Below are 26066 nucleotides of genomic sequence, written 5' to 3'. Positions count from 1 at the left end.
AAGCAAATGAAGAAACTCTTTGTTTCCTTTATTAGAAATATGGGAAACAGATTGTGCTCATCTTGCTTAGGGCCAAGAGCTGCACTGTGTGGAATTCAGCCAGGCTCCGCCACACAGCTCACTACGGAGTTTTGCTGTGTTAAAGAGTAAACCAGATGGGACATTTGCTTCCAACAAGATAATTCTAATGGAAATTGCTAAAAGTACTGTAAAATAAACTTTTCAGCTTCATCTGCTATTTTATTGCGTACAATGAGGGCCATCAGAAAAAGTAGAATACGAAAAAACAAAATTTTAAAAATCGAAACATCAGACAGTTTTCAGATTTATCTGCCTCAGAGCTCCATCTGTTTACATAAAGGACACATCAGGCTAAAGCTAGGTCAAATGCAAGTGCAGAGTTAATATCAACAAAATACTTTAAGATTATGTAAAGTCAATAATCCAAAATACTTGACTTGACAGTGAGCCTGCAGATTCATATAGATTGGAGAAAAAATACAAAGCATGTCAACAGACTGCTACACCCAGGGCCCAGTAAGACTGTAATAGACAGCAACCTTTTAGTTAAAGATCATTAAGTCAACATCTCAAGTTCTTAGGAGAACCCCACATTTTCCAGATGAGCTACAAAAGACTAAAGAAGGAATTACATTACATATACCTTCTGTTCTTGACATCTTCTCGTAAGCCTAAGAATTATGCCCTGACTCTGCTAGAGCAAAATGACAAGTGTTTTTTTGTTGTTGTTGTTTCTCTTTTTTAGATCAAAAAACTGTTCCTGGCAGTAAACAGCTTTGGCTGCAACCATGTGATCACAACAAATTTATCCTTACAAGAAGAAAAACGGTCATAAATGCACTGTGTTGTAAACAAAGTAGTTCAGATACCTACTGAGCCTAATGCTTCTACAAAAGTGGGTCAATAAGCATACGGAGACAGGGTCATGCTTCATTTGTGACAAGTTTGGCAAGTTATACAGTTTGGCAAGTAGAGGTAACTACAACTAAAAATTTACTGTTATAATGGGCAATACATACATAAATTAATCCTGCTCTCTCAGACCAAAAACTGCTCTAAGCTCACTTTTGTTCATGAGGAACTGGTCTACAGCAGACTTAGGTGTTCTTTATAAACAGCCTTTGACTTTGTCCTGCCATGTTCCTTCAATCAGCTGCAGAGCAGACTGGAATGAAATTGATATGATTGGATAAAAGAAAATCAAATTTTTTCAACATTTAGTTTCAGTAATCTGATTACGAAGCTTTTAGTAATAGTGTAATTACTTTGAAGTTCTGAACATATGTTTCCACTGAAAGTATTCCACAGAGGACACAGTATCAGAAAAGGGAAGAAATGCAAAGATAAATGTACCAAAAATATGTCAGCTCATCACAAAAAGTAAAATTGAAAGGAGAACCATATGCCATAGACATAATATGATGTCCAATATGAACCTCTTTCACTTCCATCATCCACAATTCCTTTATTTAACACCAATGAGGAAAGCAGAAAATACTTTTTCCGTGACCTCAAAGAATATCACCAGAAATGTACAGGATTAACATATTTAAAAGAAAGGAAAACCTACACAAAAATTACTAAGGTAGAAGGCAACTGAACACTGTTCCTTGAATTCTGAAGGGAAAATTCAGTCAGTGCTAATGTTTCCACTGATGGAAAGGGTGCCTTAGAGAAATGTCTCACACCGTCTTGAAAAGCCCAAATATTTCAGCTTCTTGTGATTCACGCTCTTTTGAAGTTAACTAAATATCCTTAGCTCTATACACTAGAAGTTATTAAATCTGATATATTAGATCTGACACAAGACAGTTCTATTGTCTAAATTTACCAGAAGAAGAAAAACAAATCAATGAACTATGAGGGCAAATTCACCATTGAGCAAAACATTTAGAAATCTTACACAAAAGATGTAGAAAAGAACATCACAAATAGTAGAAAAATACAGGAAAAAGAAATGAAACTAGTGAAACCATGGCATCGTGCAGAAAAGCTTTACATTTACTGAGAAAAACAGTGATGAACAAAGCCAAGCATATCTTGTTAGTGGAAAAAACAAGGTTTGTTTTTAATAACAATTTAACAACGCAAATGGATTTGTTTCAGTGCTCATCTATATCATCACAAGCAAGCTTAGTATATAATAATCCTACTCTTTTATATAGTACACCAGTAAAATTCAAGAATTCTGTAATGACATCAGATTTCGCAGATAAAGAAAAGTGAACAAGGGTGCCTGAGTGATAGTAAATGTATTGTTCACAGCACCTCCACAAATAATATGGCACAACCAACACTTTCTGATGGCAAATGCTCTAAAAAGCTGTTCTTTAATTTCCTGAACATTAATATATTATAACCTTGCTGTCCTTTAAACTACTATGGAATGACAGGCTCTTTCCTCAATTAGTATCTTCATTCATCTTTACCAGCTTCTGCTGCTCTTAAACAATAAATCAAATCAACTTCTAAATGCTTTTCTTTAATATACTCAGTTCAAGATTGCATACACTCTCAGACAACGGGTTTAAGCTTAGAGGTTAAAGGCATAGACTGTGACCATAAAAGACCTTATAAAATCACAGAACACAAGGCAAGTAAAAAAATGATTTTTTGAATTTTTTTTTCTTACCAAAAGATCTATGCTACAAGGACAAATAACACATAGCAAAAGAACTTTTGATGTATACAGAGAATAAATAAATCATACTGGAATCTTACATTTCCAAATGCATGGTCAAAAATGGAAAGCATTAATGTCAAGTCACTCTTTCAAAATGTTCATTTGATAGCCAACCGTCTTTTATCATTCGGCTTAGCTCAAACCAGCTAACTACAGGAAATCTTCAGTCTTCCTTAGAAATCATAACTGGAAGTCAAGCTCACAGGTATGGTTTAAAAACTGTCTTCAGGATCCCAATAATTTCTTCTGGAGACCCCATCTGGAGTGCTGCATTTAACTCTGGGGCCCCCAGCACATGGAGGAGATGGACCTATTAGAGTGAGTCCAGAGGAGGGCCACAAGGATGATCAGAGGCTGGAGCACCTCTCTTCTGCAGACAGGCTGAGGCTGTTGGGGTTGTTCAGCCTGGAGAAGAGAAGGCCCCGGGCAGACCTTTTTGCACCCTTCCAGTATCTACAGGGGGCTGCAGGAAAGCTGAGGAGGAACTCTTTGTCAGGGAGTGGAGTGATAAGAGGGAAGGTTTAGATCAGATATTAGGAAGAAATTCTTTACTGAAGAAAGCACTTCAGTGCAGGTGAGGCACTGGAACAGGCTGCCCAGAGAAGCTGTGGATGTCCCATCCCTGGAGGTGCCCCATCCCTGGAGGTGTTCAAGGCCAGGTTGGATGGGGCTTTGGGCAACCTGGTCTGGTGGGAGGTGTCCCTGCCCATGGCAGGGGATTTGGAACTGGATGGTCTTTAAGGTCCCTTCCAACCCAAACCACTCTGTGATTCTATGATATCATAAATACAGAGGTCATTAGAGAAGAGCCTGAGGTTTTTATAGTCAGAGTTTAAAAACTTTTCTCCATTCAAAACGTTAGCATGAACAGAGGTATTAATTTCTGCAGATGGCCTGAAATGATTCCAAAGTCCAAAAGAGCTTTTGAAAAAAAAAAGTTACCCTCACTGCCTAGAATACGTCAGAGATTAAAAAAAGCAGGAAAACATGATTAATTTATCTGAAGCACTTAATTTACAAAGCCACTTCTTTTGGAAAGCACTATCAGATATTTAGAAGGAATTGCTGAAGATGCTGTGGCTTACACAAGATAGGCATATAGCCATTGTAAAACAGAAGACATCACTATGTCCTACATAAAGGTAATATGTATTTAGTGCATCATAATTGTGACAAATTATTACTGAAATGTTCTGACTGAATTCATGAGAACTCATTAATTGAACAGATTGATTTGAGAGATGCATGTTTACCGGTACAAGGACCAGCTACCACAGTAGAAATGTCTGGACATTAAGTAAGAGGCAGCCTTACAATTAATTGATCAATAATTTCTACCCTTAAGATTGTTGAACTCAAATTTAATTTTGACAAATGTCTGGAAAAAATTGAATGATTCCTCGTCTCATCATTTTAATACAGATTTTATAATCTGTGTGTGGCAAATCTCTCACAGTTATTTTCATAACCCTTAAAAGAATAACTTTTGTGCTAGATTTTTTCCTAGGTCAAACATTAACATTGCAAATGTAGATGTGAAAACGTTTATAAACTGATGCAATATAAAAGCTACTAAACCATCTTTTGGGCAATATAATGAGGCAGGCCTCACTCTGCCTCAAAAAGTGTAGAGCAGTGATCTGATTTTCTCCATCTTGTCCAACCTCAGGAAGAAAACAAATGAGAGGTTTCCAATAGATTCTTGAATTGCTGTGTAAGGTCATCCATCTTTCCACTCTTTTTACACTGACAAAATACAAAGGGACTGGGGGAGGCCTACAGTACAATATTTGGAAACTGAAAAAAATGTTACAATACAGTTTTTAAAGATCATAATTTACTATATTAAAATTTAGCTACTTATGAAATAAGCCCTACTAAAATGTAAACACTTGCAAGATACAACACACTGTAGTTCAGAAGGTAGAAATAATGTATTATGAAATAAGACAATTATATAATTAAAGCCTGCCTGCTAATAATCTTCAAACTGAACTTGACAGTTGCATTCTGTGAATTCTGGGTGTAGTGCTGTATATTTCTAACATTTCCATTTTTTTCTTCTTTTAACGGAAAACTCCATACATCACTGGCTACATTTTGTGTTGATTTTCAGTACAATACTTATGTACAATGCATCACATACACACACACACACAATCAATAAATAATGGAATTGATTGAAGAGAATGAACTGTATCTCTTTTACATAAAACTACTTTGCAAAGTAACAGTTTCCACTAGTGGCTGTACTTTCCCTTGGGCTTCTACTAAATACAGTGACTTGAAAATCCTGCACCATTCTCAGTATTGTTGTCTGCTTCTGTAGCTTGACCACTTACACAACAGACAGTCTCATGGTACAGCATATGTTAGTTCTATAAATCCATTTGAGTAAATGGGGATGTATGTTTCTAATTAGGAAAGCTACTCCACTTCTTGAGGCAACACTATCAAAACAGAATCCAATAATGGCTTCAGCTGTCAATGCACCTACAAAAATCACATGCATTACTTTGGCAAGGTCTCTTAAGCAGTAGCATTTGCTGTTATTCACTACAAAATATCATATAAGTTTGCATATTTTGTTAGAATAGGCCTTTTTCTAATTACTTCCAGTTAGCAGTGGAATTTGGAATTCTTAGTTTTGTTCTTATCTCAGATAGGCTGGAACAAATATTTTCACAGATAAAAATAGATACTATAGTCACACATTCATTATGCAAGAATTTCTTTCCTGCTACAAATGCTGTTTTCAGTTTATCTTCGTCATTTTGAAAAACTGAGAGAGGAATTCATACATAATCCTCTTCCTTTGGTCCAAAGGACTGTGAAATCCTTGGTCGCTCTGGATGTGTTCCTGACATCAGTAGAAGCTGAGCATATGCCACAGTAATTGAGGGTGAACATACACAGGAAGGACTACACAGATCAAAATGCATCCTGCTAAAATTGTTTTGTCTTATTTTTGCTCTCTCCTTCTGCACTTCCCACTTATCTTGAGCAGACATTGATGTTCACTGGGCCCTTCCATGAGGATGATATCCAGCAAAAATGGGCAGGTTTTTTACTACAATAGTAAATTTAATTAGTTCAACAGTCAAATTAGTAATATGGTCAGTGAGAGGAATGAGGCATGATGCACAGATGGCAGCAGAGAATGTGGGGGAGAAGGAAGGGAAGAAGAAATAGGAACAGTACCTTTTCATGACTGATTAATCTACATCTGAATTGACTTACACAACTCTACTACCACAAGTATTTAGCACAATACAGAAGCAGATCTTACACACATATTTATCCTATCCACTCACCATCCCATTTTCAGATATACCACTACTAACCAGACAACAGAGAAAAGGGTAGGACTCTTCCTCTTCCAGGAAACAAATCCAAAATGCCCACATATATCTAACAGAATCCAAAAGTCTTTTAAAAATAACCAATTTTGTATGATATTAACTTTCTAAAACCTTACTGATAAAGTCATAACAAAACATTTTGTAGGAAAAGAATCAACAAAATACATATCCAGTAAAACAAATGCTGTCTCCTGATGCAGTTCTGTACATCTTACAATACAATTACACTTGCAGAACAAAAAGGCTTGAAACACGTCATGCGTACAAAATGCAAGTACTCTTTTATATTCAGATTTCATTTTATATTTAATCAAATTAAACATCAGAAAGATTATTCCACACATTCCTGAAGTGTCTTAGTGATCTACAATTCAAAAATACCATTATTCCAGTGAAAAGTATGTATTGTGGTAGAAACATCCAGGGTGTTATATTAAACAAAATAGAATATCAAGATGACTAACCAACCAACCAACCCTCTAATTAGACAACTCCCCAAACACTTTTCCTTTGGTTGGTAAGCTGGCACCAACCTGTGCATCCCCAAGCCTGCCACTGGGACTTGATAGCAACTTCCAAATAAGATTGCCTTGCATTATGTTTCCTTATGCATTTTATGGGAACTGTAAACAATTATTATCTTTCAAGGAGTATGGCAACCACAGTAGGAAATGCAAATATGACAGTTACACCCCATTTCAGGAGTCAGAATTGGTCCAGCGCAACTTGTGGGACTGCAGTTTTCCATCGCTAATCTCCTATGGCAGCAGAACCATAGAACCGAATCATAAAATCACTAAGGTTGGAAACATCCTCCATGCCCCTAAGCACCATGTCCAACCTTTCCTTGAAGCTCAGCCCGCAGCAGGAGAGGCTGCCATGGGAAGGGAGAGGAGGCTGATGCTGCCTGGCACTGCCCAGCCTCTCTGGAAGGTCCCTTACTGGGATCTCGGGGGAGGGGGGGGGACGCAGGGCCTGGGGTTCCCCTCCCACGTCCCCGAGGGCAGCTTTGCCCCCTGCCATTCAGAGCCCTGTCCTGTGGCACCACTAACACCAATGACCTATGCTGTGCATTTTTCTAAGGAGAAGAAAACTTCTTTTCTTAGGCCACTTTGCATGAGAGGCATAGGGTAAAAGAAAACGTTATACTCTCTGATGTAAAACTCTGTCATTTTAAAAATATGCACTGCTTTCAAGTAATTCCCACATGCTCAAAATACGGCATGTGATTTCAAAGGCACTAATCTGGAGTGAATCTGAGAAATAAAATGATTGAATATTGTTTTCCTCAAAATAGACAAATATTTCGAAGAGCTTTGGCCTTTAACAAGGCACGGGGGATATTAAAATTATACATTCCAACAAGTCAGCTATGCCACATTACTGATTTCTAAGTCCTCTGTTAGGAAGCAGTACACTTCTTAACACTTAACTAAACACCAGTGTTTATCAGCCTGCAGGCCACCTGTCTTTGATGTCCACTATTTTAATTTGTTGCAAAAACTCTTCATAGAGCTCAGAGAGTGAGATCAAGCACAAGATGTTGAATTTCATGCTTTAGAACCTAGTAAATCTTTGAAAAAGCCAGGCATAGTGCATCCTAGAAATACACAAACATATAGCTGACTCTTCATCTCCTCCCTCCAACACCCACAGCAGCAGCAGATGCCGTATCACCTCTTTTGTGTAGTTACCCTCTTCCAGTGAAAGCTGATCTGGATGTTAAATTTGCATAAAATACTTCAGTAAACTACAAGTTCAAAAACTTGGTAGGAATAATCTCAGTTTGCCATTAAGGATTTCCTTAATGGGAACCCTTCTTTTAAATTCAAGATTTTTTTTTTTTTTTTTTACTTTAGTTCAAAATGTTTATAGGAGGTGGGACTGAGCATGATGACTGGTGGACTTCTATGGGTAGAAGCACCTGATTTTGGAAACTGTACTGGTGACAGAAGAGCTTTAATAACCTAAGGGATCACAGTACATGGTGTGTGACAAAGTAATACTAACATTTAGGAAGTTACAGTTTCCTTTCAGAACCAACAACTAGATGAACAGAATGCTGCAGAACTCTACCTTTTTTTTTTTCCTAGTCTGAACTTATTCAGGGAAATAATGAAAGAGTTCACTCCCATTTTCATTCTTCAGAGTTATTTTCATAACAATGAGAAACAGAAATACTCATGCACAAAGCAGAGGTTACCAACGCTATGAAAAAGAGCACAACACAGAGGGGTATGTTCAGTCATCCAGATAGCTAAAACTTTCACCCCAGTTCCCATTCTCCCCTGACTTGATTACTGCTGTATGAACCATATTTCACTGTCAAAGCCCTTCACAACCCGTCCCTACTATCATCTTCATCTCCCGTTCTCTACAGAAATGCTGACCTGACAATGCTATCTAGAGGTCATCTGCTACATTTTTTTTTTAATGGTTTGAGGCTCTCCCTTTTTTTTTTTTATTCTCTGAGAGATATGTCCTGATAAATTCCATGAAGCCGCCCCCATATTTTCCTGCAAATTTAGTTTAAATCTTTCTTTCTTTTTTTTATTTTTTCCTATAATGCCTATAGAAAGCTTGCGGATGGCCTTTTCAGGAACATAATATTGCCAACGTTGTTGGCTAAGGAGTAACTTAGCCAATCTAACTGTGGGCTATCAGTTCTCTAGCACCAACACTGGTGCTTGCCTGATACGATATGCAGATATAGGGTATAAAATGAAAAAAGAATAGAACTCCCCCACCCCCAAAGTGTTATTTTGATAACCCAGGTCACTTAACTAGCTCAGTCTGGGGCCAACTGAATACCAGTATCAGCACAAGGAACACACAGTTGGGTAGTAAGGGGGAAGGCAGGGCAACAAAATTTTCTCCTTAGGTGGCAATCTGCAGCATCACACACCACCACCGTTCGTACATGACTTGACAATATAAAGGGCCAAGCAATAAAATAGGGTTAAGGGTTGTCCCTTTATTACAGCCGTATAACTTTGGGGCCACCACACAATGAACTAACTCCAGGAACTGACCCTTTTTAAAAAGGATCAGCTTCTGGATTATTTTTCGACTTCGCAGTGTGCCTGAAGAGACCAATGCTCTGCTGCAACTGAAAGATTCGTTCCTTGTAGTAAGGGCAGGAATGAGCAATGTACAGCAAGAGAAACAGCAATACCCAGAGACAGCACTGCTGTAGCCTAATTTGTAACATTAAAACAAAGCCTCACACTAACCTGGGTTTTAAGTCCGTGTGTTAAATCTCATTTGTATCCTGTGTTATACCTATGCTATTTAGCACATAGCACTGCTGTTTGTTTTTTTTGTTGTTGTTTGGTCTTTTTTTTGTCTGTATTTAGGGAACTCTCAGACTGTGGTGCTACAAATACAACATTTGTTTAGTTTGTTGTTGTTGTTATTGCTAATGCATAAAATAGAAGTATCTCAAGGAGCTGTTTATCAAGTGTACTTGGCTGAGCAAAGTTGTTGTTTTCCCTATTTGAAAATATATTTCAAGAGTCCAAACCTGAAGTTGTTGGGTTTTTTTTGGTGAAGTTGAGGACCTAACTATAAACTAAATTTCCACGATTTATTTTGACTTTTAAGTAACCCTTTAAGAAGCCTATATAACCCTGCCATCTAAATAAAAATAAATCGGAAAACTGATAAATTTACAGAACTGCTAGCTTCCCACGGTAAGAAACTAGTAGTAGTATAAAACACCAAATAACATTATTAGCTTTGTATATTTTTTCAAATTTTAACACAAATATTTACTGATTCCACTGTATTTGCTTGACACAGCAAACAGTGAAGCAGAAGATTTGATAATACTTATTTGTTAAAAGGTGACATTATTGTGACAAGATAGCAACATAAAAGCTGTATGCTGCTAAAGAGCTGAGAAACGGGTTACTTCACTTGCTGTTTATGATAGCCTATGATTAGCATTTGTTGTCACATTTCCTGCTACAGTTTTAGCCTTCTTCACCACAGGACACAGATTAGCAATGGTGCATCAAATTACACTGCTGGGAATTTTGCGACCTGAAAAATTTCTCTTATCAAATTAACTTAGGTGCACATGCCTATGGGAAGTTTTTGTCCAGGTCTTGTCAACCCACAAAAAATATCTTTTATCATCTTTCAAAATAACACTAATGTATTTACTTTCTGACCAATCTGATGTTCATTGCTAATTTAAAAAAAACAGCCCTCAACTTGATAATATCCTCATATTTTTGTGGCCATCTTTATTATTCTTTAAAGCAAAAAGCAAATAGTAAACAACATCATCCACAAGACCTACTGATACTCTACCACTTACATTTTCTTTCCAAAGCAAATGACCTCTCTTTAGCAGTTACAGAAAATGATTAAGAAATGTTAATTAGAATTAGTCAATGAATGGCTAATTAAGTCAACCAAGAAATATTTCACATGTAAAATCGTAATAATGAAACATGTTCCATTAGTTTATGGCTTACAAGAACAATCAGGGTTTTCGTTTCTACAACCATATTTAAATACAACCCTCTCACCATTTCATCATGACTATTACTCCATAATTACATCATTAGCTAACAGTATTTTCTCTCTCATTTTAGTGGTAGAAAAAATTTGACCTTAAAATTATTATCAATAATCATTCTGAAAAAACAAGACTTGCATGTAAACTAACAGCAAACTCATTGCAAAATACGTTTCATAAATACTTAAGGCCCTATTGCATATTCTTTGTGTCCTCACTAAAGCTCTCTAACATTTTGACAGAGCACTACGAACAGCTCATTGTAAAGCAGCATGACACTAGCGATAACAGACAAGCAGTGCAATGCGTCTACTGATTTTATTTATCAAACCTTACAGAGTTCACCTAGTTAAAAAAAAATCTGACTCAAATTGTGTAACTCTGTCAAATAGATAATCCTGTAAGAAAAAATAAACGATGACTTAAGATTGAGATCTTCATTATAAATGTTTTTTTTCTGCTCTGACCAAGCTGGAAAAATGAAATCCAGTATTTTACCAATGTTACATGTATCAAAGTTACGAAAAAGAATGGAATCTTTCAAACACTGAAATAGGTAAAAACTTTAAGAACCTGTGAAACAAATTTCTGAAAACTTCTGAACAAATGGCTGAGAAAACAATTGTTTTTCCAGCTTTTTGCTTATAATTCCATCTAGAATTATTGACGAAATGAACCACCTGTAGAATGGTAAAAATAAGCTCCAAATCATGAGCACCAAAAGCTCAGAACACATATAATCTGCTTGCTGACTGGTGCCAGAAAGATATACCAACTTAGGTTATTTTTTTAAATTACTTCATTTACATTTAATAGGTGATTAACAGATAAGCTTTAGAAGGAAATTACTTTGTTGTGCGATTCCTGTGGAGTAGTACAAAGGAGAAAGAAACATTTGGATTCTCTGTCTTCAAATGCTGAACAAAAGGAGAGAACACTTAGGCACTTAGTTTGCCTTGACCAAGATCACTTCAATTCATTTCCCTCAGTTCTGGCCAAATGCTGATAAACAATCATCCTTTCTCATGAAAACAATAAGAAAAAAATTGACCACTAATTTTCAAGTCATCCATGAGATGAATAAAGCTACAAACCTACAACTATGATCTTCATCTCCTATGACGCCTCCTGTTTTACAACTGAGATGTTCATTTTTAGAGAGAGGCAAACGCTTGCCCAGAATTATTTGTCAGGCAAAGACCAGAATCCAGATCTCCCAAATGTTGATCAAGTACTTACCAAGTCTCTTACTCAAGTACTTACTTGTCTCTTGGTTTTGTCTCCCAAACAACCGCTAGGCATATTGAGGCCCTGCTTCCTGGGACGTGACTGAACATCGCTCATTGATGGGAAGTACAGAATATTTTTTTCTCTCTCTCTGTGCTTCCACACGGCCTTTGCTTGTTTTTTCCCCCCTCTTCCTTTTCTTTTTAAAAAAAATATCCCTATCTTAACCGTGAGCTTTTTTTTTTTCTTTTCTTTTTTCCAGCATATTTTCTTCTTCCCCTCTTCTTCTGAGGAGGGGAAGTGAGAGTGGTTATGGTGGAGTTCAAATGCCCAGCAAGGTAAAACCACCACAAATACACATACAGTACTCTCAATTCAAACTGAATGCTTGATTTAGTGTTTCTCATTTATATAATTGAATCTTTTTTGTGAGTAAAAATGATTAATCACATCCATATAAAAATTTTCTAGAGTTCTTAACTGAATGACCCATCAGCAAGTAGTATAAATAGACTGTAACTTTAAATAAGTAATATATGCATAAGTTAAAGGACAGTTGCGGAATCATTCTTGCAACTTCACTTAAGAAGTGAAGAACATTACAGAATAAACAATTGTCTAAAAGCATCTATAAAGGCAAGAGCTGCCTTTGGCATTTATCTTGACAAATACTTTTAAAGACGTTCTGAAGAATTACAATTCCAAAAACACTCATGACTTCAGTGCGGTGCCATGCATGGGTCAGCTGCCATGCCCTTACCAGATAAATTTGTCCCTGGACTTTCTACGCAAATGGACTGTTACATAATTAACTTGCTGATATGGTATTCTAAATGCAGATGTCACACAAATGAAAAAGACATTCGCATATTTTGAAAGCCTCCCTCAAGGAATAACCTCCTATTGAAAATAAGCATACATTTCTTTTTAGTGTGTATTTTTTTCCCAAGTAAAATATTAGCACTGAGAAATCTATCTATTGGCAAATCTTTCTTTGCAAATCTCTTTTCAGTCAACAAATAAGATGGGAAAATGTAATGACAAGCAGGATGAGAAATCATATGAAGAATATTAAAAACCAGTTATGTAAGTCAATGGTCTAGCCTCTTCTGGAATGATACATGCTATAGAGGAAAAAAAACTTCCTCAGTTAAAAAAAAAATTGAAAAAGTTGAAAGACAAGTGTGAGCATGGTCAAACACTTAGAGAAAGACAGAGTAAAAATGTTCACCTATTTCACCAGTCAAAAAAAAAAAAAGAATAAAAAATATGATAAAAATATAAAATAGTAATGGTAACATGGTAATCAGGTTTGCTCTATCTCATAGCACAAGCACTAAGAAGCATTAAATGAAAGCAAGAGATAGGAAATTAAAAATCAATTAAAGGAATTAATTGCCCTATGCTGCAGAATTGTCTTGTAGAATTTCTTGCCACAAGAACTCATAGAGGACATCAAACATTTCCAGAGACGTGACTGTAACACGTTTTGGAAAATACATCATGTACCTCATAGCACAATTCTTTAAACACTCAGATCAAAGGAGAGTTGGCACAGATTGAACATTATTTCCGTCTTCCCTTCCTGCCCCCATTTTTGCCACTATATTCCTAGTTCTTAACTGTTTAGAAGAAATTTTTCAGAAAGCAGACTATTAGACTAGGTCACTACATCGTGTACTGTGAAAACAACTCTTATATTTACACACTTTTTTAGTTTTTTTGTGTGTGTTTTTGCGTGTTTTTTTTTCACTTCATTAAAATAAAAGATTGCTGGTTAAGTCAATTAAGGCAGCAGGGCACGTAAGGCTGTGTTTATGAATTTGCAACTAATTGGGAAGTACAGTTCATAAAAAATACTCACAAACATTTGTCTGCCGCTGTGAAAGTAAAATAACAATTCCTCAGTCATATAAATATGTTACCTGTACACACACAGTGAGTAAACATTATCATGAAGGTTATGAAGGCTAGAGGTATGAGGCCTTGTAACCATATGGGCAGTCCCTTATGTACACTCAACTTACCTTTTTAAAGCATTGTTAAAGCACTCAAATACAAACAAAGAAAGTAGTTCTATAAACACACGTTTTACATACTATAAGGCATCAAATCAGCAGAAGCGATAACATTGCAAGATGATATAGTGGAATACCTGACCTCCTGTGTTTTCCTTAAGCCAAGCCGTTTATTTAAAATACTCTCTCATATCTTGGGGGGAAGGGGGGGAGCCCCAAACCAACAAAATGCATTTAAAAAGGTTCCAGGGGTAGAGACTACCTGCATAATACGTATACAGACTGAAAAGGCCACATAAATATTTTAACTTTGTTTTAAGCATTTGCAAAGCTGAAGGAAAAAAAAAATTACACAAATAATCAAATTCATATATTGCTTCCAAAAAAGTTAATCTTGTTGAAAGATCCACAAGAATCTTGGAATAATTTGCAAAGACGTTCCTGAGATGTTTAATTTTTAAAAATACAGATGTTTTGATCAGAAACCGCATGCTTTTCAGTAGGTCATGTATTATATAGGCATGTAACAACGTTACCTACACTAAAGATGAAACAAGAAGCTTGAGGAAGACAAATAATGGTTTGATTTTTACAGCTTTAAATTCAGATGGCCCACAAAATTCAAGAAGTGAGGATGAAATATGGAATAGGAGGCAGGTAGGATGTGATTAGCCCTGTAATTTGTGGGACTCGACAGCCATGGATTCACCTCTGAAATACCAGCAGAAAAACATCAGCTGAAAAACCCACCCCGGGTGTTGCACCAGAAAGCCACCTCGAAGTCCGAACAGCCACACTCCCCTCTCCCATGAGGATTACGTGACTTCTATTTTTTACACCACATCCAGCAAGCGCTATGTCAGACCAAGAACACCCGAAGGCCAAAAAGGTGCGTGAAGCCCACAGCCCTTGCCCCACAGCATTGCCGTGGGCACAGGAGTTAAAACCAACAAGAGGTGACCTTGGTGACGAGCCCGGGACTGGCTGCTGCTGGCTTATCCCCCATCGGAGGGAAAAAAAAGGAGAGAATAGGGGACCCTGACCCCCCAGCGCTTCCCCCGGGGGCAGGAGGAAGCAGCAATAGCAGGGCTGGGGGACACGGGGGACCGGGACGCCCGGCGGGGCAGCGGAGGCGCGGACCCCGCAGGAGGCTCCGCATCCGGGCTCCACCACCACGGGCGCGCTCACTCACCTATCATGGCGGCGGCGAGGGGGCGAGCTGCAGGAGGGCCACGGGGGGGGGCGCGGGGCCCTCTGGGTAATGTAGTCCCGACGTCCTCGCACCTCACGTGACCTCCGGCTTCTCTCCCCCTGCACACACACACACACGTTTTAATTAATTTCTGCTAATTTCTGCCGGCTGGCTTAGCGCCTCCCGCGCGCCCGCTGCGTGGGGCTCCTTACTTTGTTTTATTCCACTCTGAGGTTTCTCCTGTGAGCGTGGCCGCTCCCCCCCCACCCCGTCCCCCCCCCCGTCATGGCGGCGGGTTGTTGACGCGTTGCTTAGTGACGGGCGCGAGCGCCGGCTCCGAGGGGTGCCAGCCCCCCAGCGGTCCCCAACCGCCCCCGAGCGCCCCCGCCGCGGGGTGAGGCGGGGCTGGGGACGGGGGACGGGGGCAGGAGGGTACGGGCTGGGGGTGGCAGAAGCGGGGTGCGGCCGGCGGGGAAGGGGGGGCACAGGCGGGCTCGGCGCGTTTTCTGACTCGCTGCGGTGCGGTGCCGTTGTCTGTCTGTCTGTCTGTCTGCCCTTGCAGTCTGTCCGTCGGCTCTCGCCCGCCGCGGGATGGTAGTGGAGAAAGCGGCCGCGAACCCCCCGGCGCCCCTAGGCGACCGGCGCCCTCAGAAGCACGAGCCGCTGGGGCTCGCGAAGAAGAGCAGGCAGCAGGTGACCGACGGCTTCACCGTTAAGGCCCTCATGAAAAACACCGTGGTACGTGCGCTGCTGGCATACGGGGGGGTCGCTTAACGCACCCTCACGCCGCCGGGAAGCATAGCGGGGTGAAACTGGGGGTGCGGAGCCTGTCAGGGGGCTGGGGGGGGCGGGGGTGCTAAAACTTCACCTGGAGTTTGCTGGTGGCTAAACTCACCTTCGGGCTTTACAGAATTACTATCATGAGGTAACAGCCTGTGCCTGTGGAAAGGGTGGTGCCGTACCTTCAAGTGTATTGCTTTGGTGCTACAAGTTTTCTGTATTGGCAACCCACCCTGTTTTAAACTGTCAGCCCATGGAATTACTTGGCTTGCTACCTCACACGTAGCAAAACACTGTCAAATGATATTTTTTTTAAAAGTATTTTTTGAAAGTGTTCTAGTGCTGTCACAGTGTGGGATGAATTTGATGTAAGCATCACGCAGGATGGCAAAGATGTGGAAAAAATATTAATTCTCAAAATAATCTTGAAATACAGCAAAATGTTTTCACATACAATTAGTAGAATACTAGATAGGAAACAAACTAATTTTCCAGCTGATAGTTCAAAAACAAAGAGGAGTTGATCCAGCAAGCTTCATTTTCATTAACAAACCCCATTTCTAATAAGTTTGGAGGTACATGAGTGAAAATACTAGGATCAGGGCCTTTCAAAATGCTTTATATTGTTTTATTTATCTACTTTTATTAGATTTAAAGAACAGAAATAAAAGTTTTAACTAGCACAAAATACAAATGGTCAATGTGTAAGTGGATAAACTAATATGAGCACACATGTATCCTCAAACTTCTGTATTGGACTTTTTTTTCCACACAAATCAAAGTGTTAACAAAGTCTTGCATTCTCACCTTTTTGTGTTTGATTTTATTTATTATTCTATATATCCTTCTGATTGCAGATATGAAATACATCATTTCCCTTGTTTTGCTGTAGCAGTCTTCCTCTTGCAGTCACTGGACTTGTTATCTGTCAGAGCACCCTCTTAAAAAAAAAAGTCCATCTTAAAACAAACTTTAAATAGAATAGAAATTGTATGCATAAGCAGCTTTCTTCATATTAGTAAAGACAAAACATTTTATCTTAATGGAAAGAATACAATGCAAAAACAACGCAAGGTGTGTTTTAAAGATTATCTTGTTTTTAACTCTAGAGATGTGTGGAGTAGACTATAACACTTAGTGAGTTTAAGGATTAATTTTGAAAGACATTTCACTGGACAAAATTCAAGTCATGAACATTTCTATATATTCGTATCTTGATATGTAAAAGATACATGATATAGTCTGGAAGATTCAGCAGTTTCATCAGGGTTTGAAAAATGTATGTGTTTGATTTTTAAAAAAGGAGCCTTTACTTATGAACATAACTAGCTATCACTTTAATTAGAATTTAAGTTTTCTTTTAAATATTTATAGAATTTTAACTTTTATGGTCACGATTCTAACTTGCTAAATATTAGCAGAATCATGGTAATCATGGTACTGTTGTCAAGCAACAGCAAAAAGGCAGATCTACTGCCTTTGGAGCCACTCACTGAATAATGTTTCATGTTGTTTGGAATGGACCTCAGGAGGTCATGTGGTTCAGTATCCCACTGGAGGTGGGAATGTCCCTAGCAGAAGATCAGATCAGTCATAGGTTCCCCTGGCTAAGCTGTGGAACTCTCCCACAGCAGCGATTCCCTGATCTGTCTGGGAACCTGTTTGATTGCTGCCCTGCCTGCCTGCCCCTGTGGCACCCTGTCAGAGGTAGGGTTAACTGAGTCCTGAGCCATTCCACAGGTTCTGGTCATGCATCCCTAGGAAGCAGTGAAACTGTTGGAGGTCCTGAAAGATTCATCCTGCCAGGGCTGTTTTTTCCAAAAGTTCTGAGCAAGGACAGGCAGCCACTGGAATTATTTCCCTGAGGTCAATGTGCAAGAAGTCAAAATAAAGAAAGGATTTTCTTACTGCCACCCTGGCTGTGCAGAATTGGGTGTTTCTCTTCTCTTTCCCAACAGCTGATGAAATGGAGTGTCAGTTTTATTATGTACTCACTTGTCAGAGGTGGGCATCATAGATGAAGTTGTCATGGAAGGCTTAGGAGTTGATTGGAGGGTTAAAAGCAGAGCAGGCTAATATAGTTAAAGCATGGTAATTCTTTTTAACAGCATGACAAGACACAGTGTTGTCAGTGACACGTTCAGCATCTCCAGGTCAGGCTATGTGGTACGGATTAATAACCTTTGCTGCAAGCATGCAGTGAGAAGAGCATAGAGTCTAATGGTTTACCATTATGCATACATGACTGTAAATATATCAGTAAAGGTTCTAGAATTCTCTGATACTGCTTGTGTAAGGGGTGTCTTACTAAGCCATTTTAAGTGAAAGTTGCTGGATAAAGTTTTCTCCAAAGGTCTGCTTTCATAGCCAGTAGTGAGTACAGGAACACAGGCCTCTGGCGACTTTCATAGGATATTCAAGACATTTCTCAGCTTTGGCATATTATATCTAAAATTTACTAATCAAAATACCTTACTTAATAAATATTCACCAAGAAAATTGTTCCTGAACTGAAAGATGTGTTGTATGTTACTGCCTTCCGAAATTAGAATTTTTTATAGCAGTTGAGATTAAGAGCGAGATCCAATAAAGGTCTTCTATACTAACAAGCTAGATACCATGACATTTACGTTTTACTCATTTTGTCCTCCAAATGGACTCAAGAATGCCATATTACATGCTCACACTTTGAATGTACTGCAGGGGTAGAATTAGGATTATAATTGAAAAATCATATACAGGGTAGCAAGTACAAAAATACCTGTACATGAATGTGGACAGCAGGAAGATATCTCTATTCACTTCTGATTCCCACTGGACAGTTGCTAATTTTTCCTGTTTTCGGTAAGTGTACAAGAGTGTTAGTGCCCCATTTTCTTTAATAAACTAGTGGTAAAAGCACTTTTGCAGGGAGAAAATTTATTATTTAAAGGGAACTGTAGAAAGTGAATTCCAGTCTATCTCCCAACTTTTAAAAGATTCTTAGCCAACAAACTACAAGATTACTGAGGTGAAAAAGATGGCAGAGGAAAAAGTGTATATGTGTCTTTTTGAAGTTCTGTTACTGTGCTGCAAAAAGTTAGGATTCATAGTGCTAGAAAGAGGTAGGAAACTCACTACATAGTGTAGTGCATAGATCAGTCATGCAGTTTTGGAAGCTTGGGTACTTTGTGTCCATCATTACTTATTAGAATGGATCTGATGTTTTTCAAATAGAACTGGAACTTAAGACACCCCCTCATGAGTGCTGAGCCAATAAAGCAACGACATAATTGTCCTTGTTTTTGCTATGTTTTATGAACCTTGAATTCCTTAATATGAAATGCCAGAGGTGCCTCAGAAAAATCGGAGTTATCTTTCCTCTATGGGTTCTCCTTTAGTGACATGGTTGCCAGGTAAGTGGAAGTATTCTGCAGCATATCAATTTGAACTCCTCTGGCCAGAATACTGAATTCAGATCTTCTTCTTGGCTTTGTGTGTAAACCAGTAGGTTTTATGTAGCAGATACCACTATTGCATCCATCCATGTCTCATGAAAGCAGTCAGTAGCTGCTGTTAATAAGGGGCCACATCTAGCCTGTGTGTGAGGCATGAAGTTGGAATGTCTACTAAATTGACCTGAAAGGAGGGCGATGCTGAGAATTGTTTGATTGAGTCCTGGATTAAAGAACCAAATCAACGTATTCAACCTGGGAGATTCTTTGTGATGTGTAGAAACACACCCTCCATTTCCTAAAGGAATGTAATTGCTTGTAAGTAGAAAAAAGGTTATTTAGATTGCAGTTCTGTATATTTATCCCTCTGTTCCTTATTTAGGAGTTTGTATTGGAATGAGGTCTCAGTTTTCAAGGTTTAAACTCTTCTTTGAAACAATTAACAGCATTTTGAGAATAACTCAGAACAAGAGTTTCATTTAACTGTGGAGATAATGTGATTCATTTACATTGTGAAACTTGTGATTTCATATTCTATTCATATTCATCCACACTGTATAACTAAAACTACTTTCATTGTTTACGTTGTAGCATTAACAGTGTCTAATCTGATTTTAAGGCTATAGGAAAGTGCTGTTTGCAAGAAGAAAGTTTTAACTTTCTCCTATAATAGTTAATTTATTGGAAAAAAAACAGTATGGGGGCAAGTAGATGTCAAATTAAAGGCATATTTTAACAACTGTGTTTTTTGAACAGTAGCATATCTATTTGGGGGGAACTGCTCCATTTCAGCAATTTTGTACAATCTACAAGTATATGTAGTGAACACTGTAAGTCAGTTTAAACTCTCATTGCTCTGGAAGGCAGTCTTATATTCTTCCTGTTTCAGGCTGCTTGTTACTACTGCCCCTTACTGTGCCCACATTTGTGCAGTGTTGGCAGAACAGGGAACTGATCCTGATGAAAAACAATGCATCCTGTTCAAGCTAAGTATTGAACTGTGGGCTTCGGGGCTGAGGTGAGCAAAGCTCCTACAGCTACAAAGCTCCTCGTTCCTGCCCTCCTTCCTCCCTGTCCTGACTATTTGCTTCTGTCTCCCCTTTTGCATTTACATTGGTGTTTCTTGCAACTACACAGGAAGCCCCAGCTCTAACAGCTGGTACTGGAGGAGAAACGGGAATGTGTTGCGAGCAGAAGCTGAGTGGGTGGGAATGCCCCTGTCTGCAACGTCACAGTCTTAATTCATTTAAAACCAATTATGAAACCAAGTTTTAGCAGAGTATTTTCACAAGCACAGCAGCATAAATTTGTGCTACATTTGCAAAACGTGGTTTTCATCCCTGGGCATTTATTCTTCCTTTATGCAATATAACTATTCTTATGGCCATGCAGTGAACTAAACTGGGGTCCTGGTTAAACCTAGATTAAAAGCGCCACTTTGTTTTCCCAGCAGTGCAAACCTGACATACAGTCTGTAACAGTATAAGCTAGCAAATCTGTGGCTGCTACAGCCCTGCCTGCTTCCGCTGCATATTCCTGCCTCCTCTGTGACACTACTCATACTCATGCATCTGAATCAGTGAGGCACTTTACTTGCATTAGATCCAAATGTGAAAAGCCTCAATACATTGTTCTTATTTCTGGAAACTCATGTTCCTTTCCAATTCCATGACTGTTTTTACTGTTTAATGCCCATGTTAGTATAGTGTAGAGACCGTGTTTGTATAATGTTAAAGCACAGGAGAAGCACTAATACATAAGACCATAATGTCTTCTAAGAACCTGTATTTTGTATTATGTTTTCCAGCTGTAACTTATGAGGCTTAATCACACTGCTCTTGATATTTTAAAATACCTTAAGACTTCAAAATCAGTGCTTAATTGTTTGCAAATGTGGGCGAAGGTTGATATTTTTCAGTTACAGTGATGAGGTAAGATTTGTTTTAATATCCTCAAGCATGAAGAAATCATGCTGTTTCATTTATGAAATCTGTTACACACTTAATTCTCCAGTAAATCCTTTTTTAATAATTCAGTCATATTGAATTAAAATATAATAAGACTTAAAATAGTAAGCAGATTATGAGTTAGAATCCATTTCATGTTTTTGATTGACATTTCATCTGATTGACGCTTCACCTGATTCACAATATTTTAAGTAAGAGAAGACCTTGAATGATTTTAAATTTCATAGCTAGAGGACGTAAATGTAAATTGATTTTAAAGCATGATGACAGTGGTATTTCAAGAGTCCTCCGCTAATCAGATTTTTATGAGCTAATGAATAAAGTATTCTAACTGGAGACAGTTACAGAGACAATTGTCAAATTCTGTCAATTCTGGCATTGGAATTAAACTATTTTAAACTTTGCAACTGAGAACTAATACGAAACAGCAAACATCTGATTAAATTCTTGTGAGTTTATGAAAGAAAAGCTCTTACATGTTTACAGATTCCATACAAGTTAAAATTCTGTAGTGGTTTGAGTATGTGGGTACCTTAGTCTTGTGTTTCACTGAATGAAGTGGGCACTTAGTTTTCAGATGCTTGACTCTAAGTGTCAGAATAAAATTTTTGAAAATAGTTAACAGTAGTCTCAGAACAAGATTCTAAGCACTAAACTTGAGTCCTGGGGAATTATCCAATGTCATCATTTCCCACATGCAGCTGTATATGTCTCTAGAGCTAGCCAATAGAAAAATGTGAAAGACAAGTTAGAAAGCATCTGCCATACAGCTTTCTCACCACCCAGGCTTCAGAAGTTTCCATAGAACGTGCATTTGTATTCTTTGTTTCAGAAAGCTCGATAACTTGATATCTTTTTTTTTTCTTCCATTTTACATGAAAGAAAAGGTAGCTGGGTCAATTCTCTCTATGTGGGAGACTGCTACTTATGCAGAATGTCTTAATCCTACAGTACAAGCAATGGAGGTAGGAAAGGAGAAATAATGGCACCTCTGCCTCTTTTCTGAAACAGTTCTGTGGAGCAAAAACCTTACATAGAGGAGACACAAAGGGTATCGAAGACTTAGCCTGACTGCAAAAGAGAAAACTTGAGCTCTCTATTGGGTGGCTGTTTACTTTAATATTTAGAAGCCATTATGGAAGCAGAAACCACATCTTCTCCTCTCCAACTACTTTCTCTGTGCAATCATGAAGCAACCAAGGCTCATTTCTGTTCTCTTAGCCAGGGAGTCTTAAATTCTTTGTACAGGTTTGCTGCTTTGCAAGGAGAGAGCAATTGTGAATATAACGGGACTTAGGTTTGAAATTGGTAATTTGAGTCCTGTTATCTGGATCTTGATTCTGCTTAGGCTGAGATGCTAAGTTGCTAAGACTCCAGGTGCCGTGATGTGTATCACAGTCAAGTGATCTTACAGAACAGTTCTGTGTATGCCTACAGCTTCACTCACCCAGAAGCATCTGGGGTATTTAGGTCCTTCTAGAGTCAGCACTTTAACACAGGAATTCTTCAGAATGGATTAAATATCACCTGAATTGACCTTACATGTTGCATTTCTGTATGACCTTTTCTCTTGAATTTTAAAAATACTTCTAAAAATGCATCTGTGCTTAATTCTATTGCCGAATTAGACAGCAGTGTTCAGCAACTTATGAAATAACTTCAGAAGCAAATACTATTCAGTAATGGTATTGAATTAATTGTAAGTAGAAGAATGGCCTATGGGGGTGTGCAACACAACAGCAGGTAGGCAAGGATATGCTGCTTGGAAGAGGAAAGGGTCTCACATTTATGCTTGGAAAGCTGTACTGGTGGTGCGAAGCCTCTTGAAGGGAAGGCTGAAAAATTGTGGCTGGAGCAAGAACAGGACAGGGAAAGCCGTAACTGGGGAAAGCCATAGTGCAGAAGGCATATGAAACACAGATAAGAGGGTAAGAGAAAGCGCTTGCAGTAAATAGATACTAAACTGGAGACTTTGTAGCACTGGAATATCAGTAAGACTGCATCCTGCTTGGGTAGCAGCAACAGGTGCTTATCAGCTGAGATTCGTGCTGCCGCTAATTCTGAGACATTCTGCTCTAACTAATATGCAGCAACTACTGCTGCCAAGTATGCAGCAAATGCTGAGAGGAATCAAGGCATCAGGCAGTGTTTGTAGCTGTCTACCTCGGGATGCTGTCCCTTGTCTCACAGTCTCCTCTTGTCACTGCTGTATCTTAAATGACATTGGGAAATTAAGTGAGTGAAGAAGACAGGAGAAGTAGCATATTGGCATTTGCACTAGAGAAAGTAGTGGAAGAACACTGAGGAAACAGGAAAGGAATTAAATGCCATTCTCCAAAGGGGAGATGTAGATGGCCACTAATCCAATATGATTTCTGCTATGACTGTTCTCCACAAACTTCTCCAGAGATGAGCAGAAGCCAGTTTTCACCTTGTTGCAGGTAGGGAGAGCTGGAGTCCATACCAGGCAAATTGAAGGTGTTTTTATTTTTTATTTTTATTTTTTTACTTTTTCCCTTCTGACACTTCCAGTTAATATTTATATAAAGTCTATGTTTAACAGAAACAATCTGGTAAAGCTTTGAAGGGGGCATGTTTTGTTTTGTTTTGTTTTGTTTTGTTTTGTTTTGTTTCACATGAAGTTTTCTTAACTATTTTGAAATGCCGGTTACTCCAAAGCCAAAAAATAGTAGCAAACAATTCTGTGTTAGTATGTTCATCAACATCTAGACCGTGTAGTAGAAATATGCAGTGAAAGACTGAGTGGTTCCTCCTAGCAGCAGTTGATTCCTTGGTATGTTTGACATTCACGCAAACAGGTTAGCGTAGCTTTTCATTTTGCTGATGTTGTTACATAATTTTTTCTGGAAAATTTACTGCTCTCTGATAACTGCCTTTCTTAGACAAAACATGTCAGGTAAGATGTACTTTGTTGTAAAGGCCCAGCCTGTTGACACAATGTGCTCAAGGCTTCTGTACTAAAGTCTTTTGTTTAATAGTTACATTCTGACTCAGTCAGTACATTACAAATATCATGTCTATTATAGTTGCTCTTTTTTTTTTTTTCTTTTTTTTTTTTTTTGTCTCTGGATGTATGTAAAAGGATTGCCCTTAGAGTAGTGTAACTTTAGAGTCAGAATAGACCTTCAATAGAACTTCAGTCAGGCCTCTTACCTGACAGTAAGGTATCACCTTGTTTAGATAATAACAGCAGCCTGAATTATAATAGGGCAGTACAGACATAATTTAGCTTTTCATGTGCTTGTGATGGTATTTGTTAATGTGTATGTAATAGTTTGTATGCTTGTCTGTCGGAAAATAAGATTCTTATTAAAAGAAGCAAATTTACTCTGCATCCTTGTTTTTGTAAAGGGTGATGTTAAGACCTTGATAGCAAAATGAACACAGATTTGTTTTCAGTTTAATAACAGAAGTATGTGAATAGCATCACGACTTAAATGAAAACTACTATCATTAGCCTGTTTAGAAGCAGACTAACAGATTTTTATTTTTATTTTTTTGTGATAGAAGATTTTGTATTCTGCAGTAAGTACAAAAGTTCTTCAAAATGTAAAATTTAAAAATTCAAACGTATTATAAAATACACTATAGATATGAATGTGCAACTCTTGAATGCCTCGAAGCAAGCATGGCATACTGTTGAGTTCCCGTGTAAGAACTATCTGGAGGAAGAATAGTTCTTTAAAATTCTGTTTTGATGCCTGTTTCATTAGTCATGAGCATATTACTGAAGTTTTGGTGTTGTTTGTAGACAGCTCATAGTATTCTGCACAAAAGTTGATGTAAATCCAAATCAAAGGGTGCAGTATTTTCTTGCTTGTCTGTTCTGTGTGCTTAAGATATTTCTTAGTTTCTCCATTGTGACATGAACATTTTTATTGTAATGGTTTTCTCAATGTGCATCTTGTTATTGTTACATGAAAAGAAGAACTACTTCTGCATATGTTGCTTGGACTTACCCATTTGTTCTTGAAAATCTTCATGGTTTATGGAATTAAATTAAAATTCCTACTTGTTTTTTATAATATATATATTTTATAATAATGTTTTAGAAGCATTCTAAAAAATCCAAAAGCTTTGAATGTTTCCTTTCGTTGCGAGTCTTAATTGCATAAAAATAGAGAAGATACTTTATGATCCAAGTTTACTATTTCAAGATTGATCATTGTGAACTTATTTAGAAAATGATGGTGGTTCATATTTAAACCTGTAGAAAAAATAAATTATGCCCCACTTTTCTTACTGTGCTATCCCTATTGATTTAACCTGACATTAGTGCTATTGGATATCTTAGTAGCTAAAACTATCCAGGCAAAGGTGCATGTATACTTTACTGACATTGGCAGCCAGATTTTGACCAACCAAAGCTTTTGTTTTTCACAGAACCTGAAAATATGCATTATTACTTCCCAGAGCAAATCTATTGACCTCTTTCTGCAGTTATCTTCTACTGAATTCTCACTTTTTCAGTGACTTCCTTTACTTGTCCTCCAGACATAATTATTTCATACTAGTGGGTTTCTTTTACAGTCATGTTCAACAGGGGTTTTTATTCATCTTTTTTTTTTGGGGGGGGGGGGGGGAGGGGAGGAAGGAGGAGTGGGAGTGGGAGCAGAGTAGTTCCATGTGGCTAGAAACCTTTTGGAGTTAGAGGATGTACTTATAAAACTTCTACCCAGACCTTATTAGAATACCCTAGATAATCTTTTTTTTTTTTTTTTCCTGTAAAAAAATCTCTAAGAAATGAGCTCATTATACTTTTGTGTTGAAGCTTTGTAAGGTATGACTGAAAAAAAAATATTTTTCACAGGAAGTGTACATGTGTTAGCTGAA

At 38.1% G+C, this 26066-nt stretch overlaps 2 protein-coding genes across 6 annotated transcripts in view; one reads left to right on the top strand and one right to left on the bottom strand.

Annotated features, from left to right (window-relative positions):
• The window catches only part of PRKN (parkin RBR E3 ubiquitin protein ligase), a 758965-nt gene extending 743612 nt beyond the window's left edge, over positions 1-15353 (bottom strand). The window contains exons 1-2 of one of the 2 annotated variants that reach the window (XM_048067874.2): positions 15244-15353; positions 15032-15150 (exon numbers count right to left, since the gene is read on the bottom strand). In XM_048067874.2, coding sequence (XP_047923831.1) covers positions 15032-15038 — 7 coding nt within the window. In that variant the 5' untranslated portion in view covers positions 15039-15150; positions 15244-15353. Of the gene's footprint in view, positions 1-15031; positions 15158-15243 lie in introns of those variants that run through there. The other variant, XM_066994150.1, reaches the window with a different exon arrangement.
• PACRG (parkin coregulated) overlaps positions 15295-26066 on the top strand; it is a 221900-nt gene continuing 211128 nt past the window's right edge. For 3 of the 4 annotated variants that reach the window (XM_066994151.1, XM_048067875.2, XM_066994152.1), the window contains exons 1-2: positions 15295-15425; positions 15594-15769. In XM_066994151.1, the coding sequence (XP_066850252.1) occupies positions 15623-15769 (147 nt within the window). In that variant the 5' untranslated portion in view covers positions 15295-15425; positions 15594-15622. Of the gene's footprint in view, positions 15464-15593; positions 15770-26066 lie in introns of all 4 variants that reach the window. The other variant, XM_048067876.2, reaches the window with a different exon arrangement.

The sequence above is a fragment of the Anser cygnoides genome, chromosome 3 (assembly GCF_040182565.1).
Source record: "Anser cygnoides isolate HZ-2024a breed goose chromosome 3, Taihu_goose_T2T_genome, whole genome shotgun sequence".
Lineage (NCBI taxonomy): Eukaryota > Metazoa > Chordata > Aves > Anseriformes > Anatidae > Anser > Anser cygnoides.
This window is presented reverse-complemented; position numbering and strand designations above follow the sequence as displayed.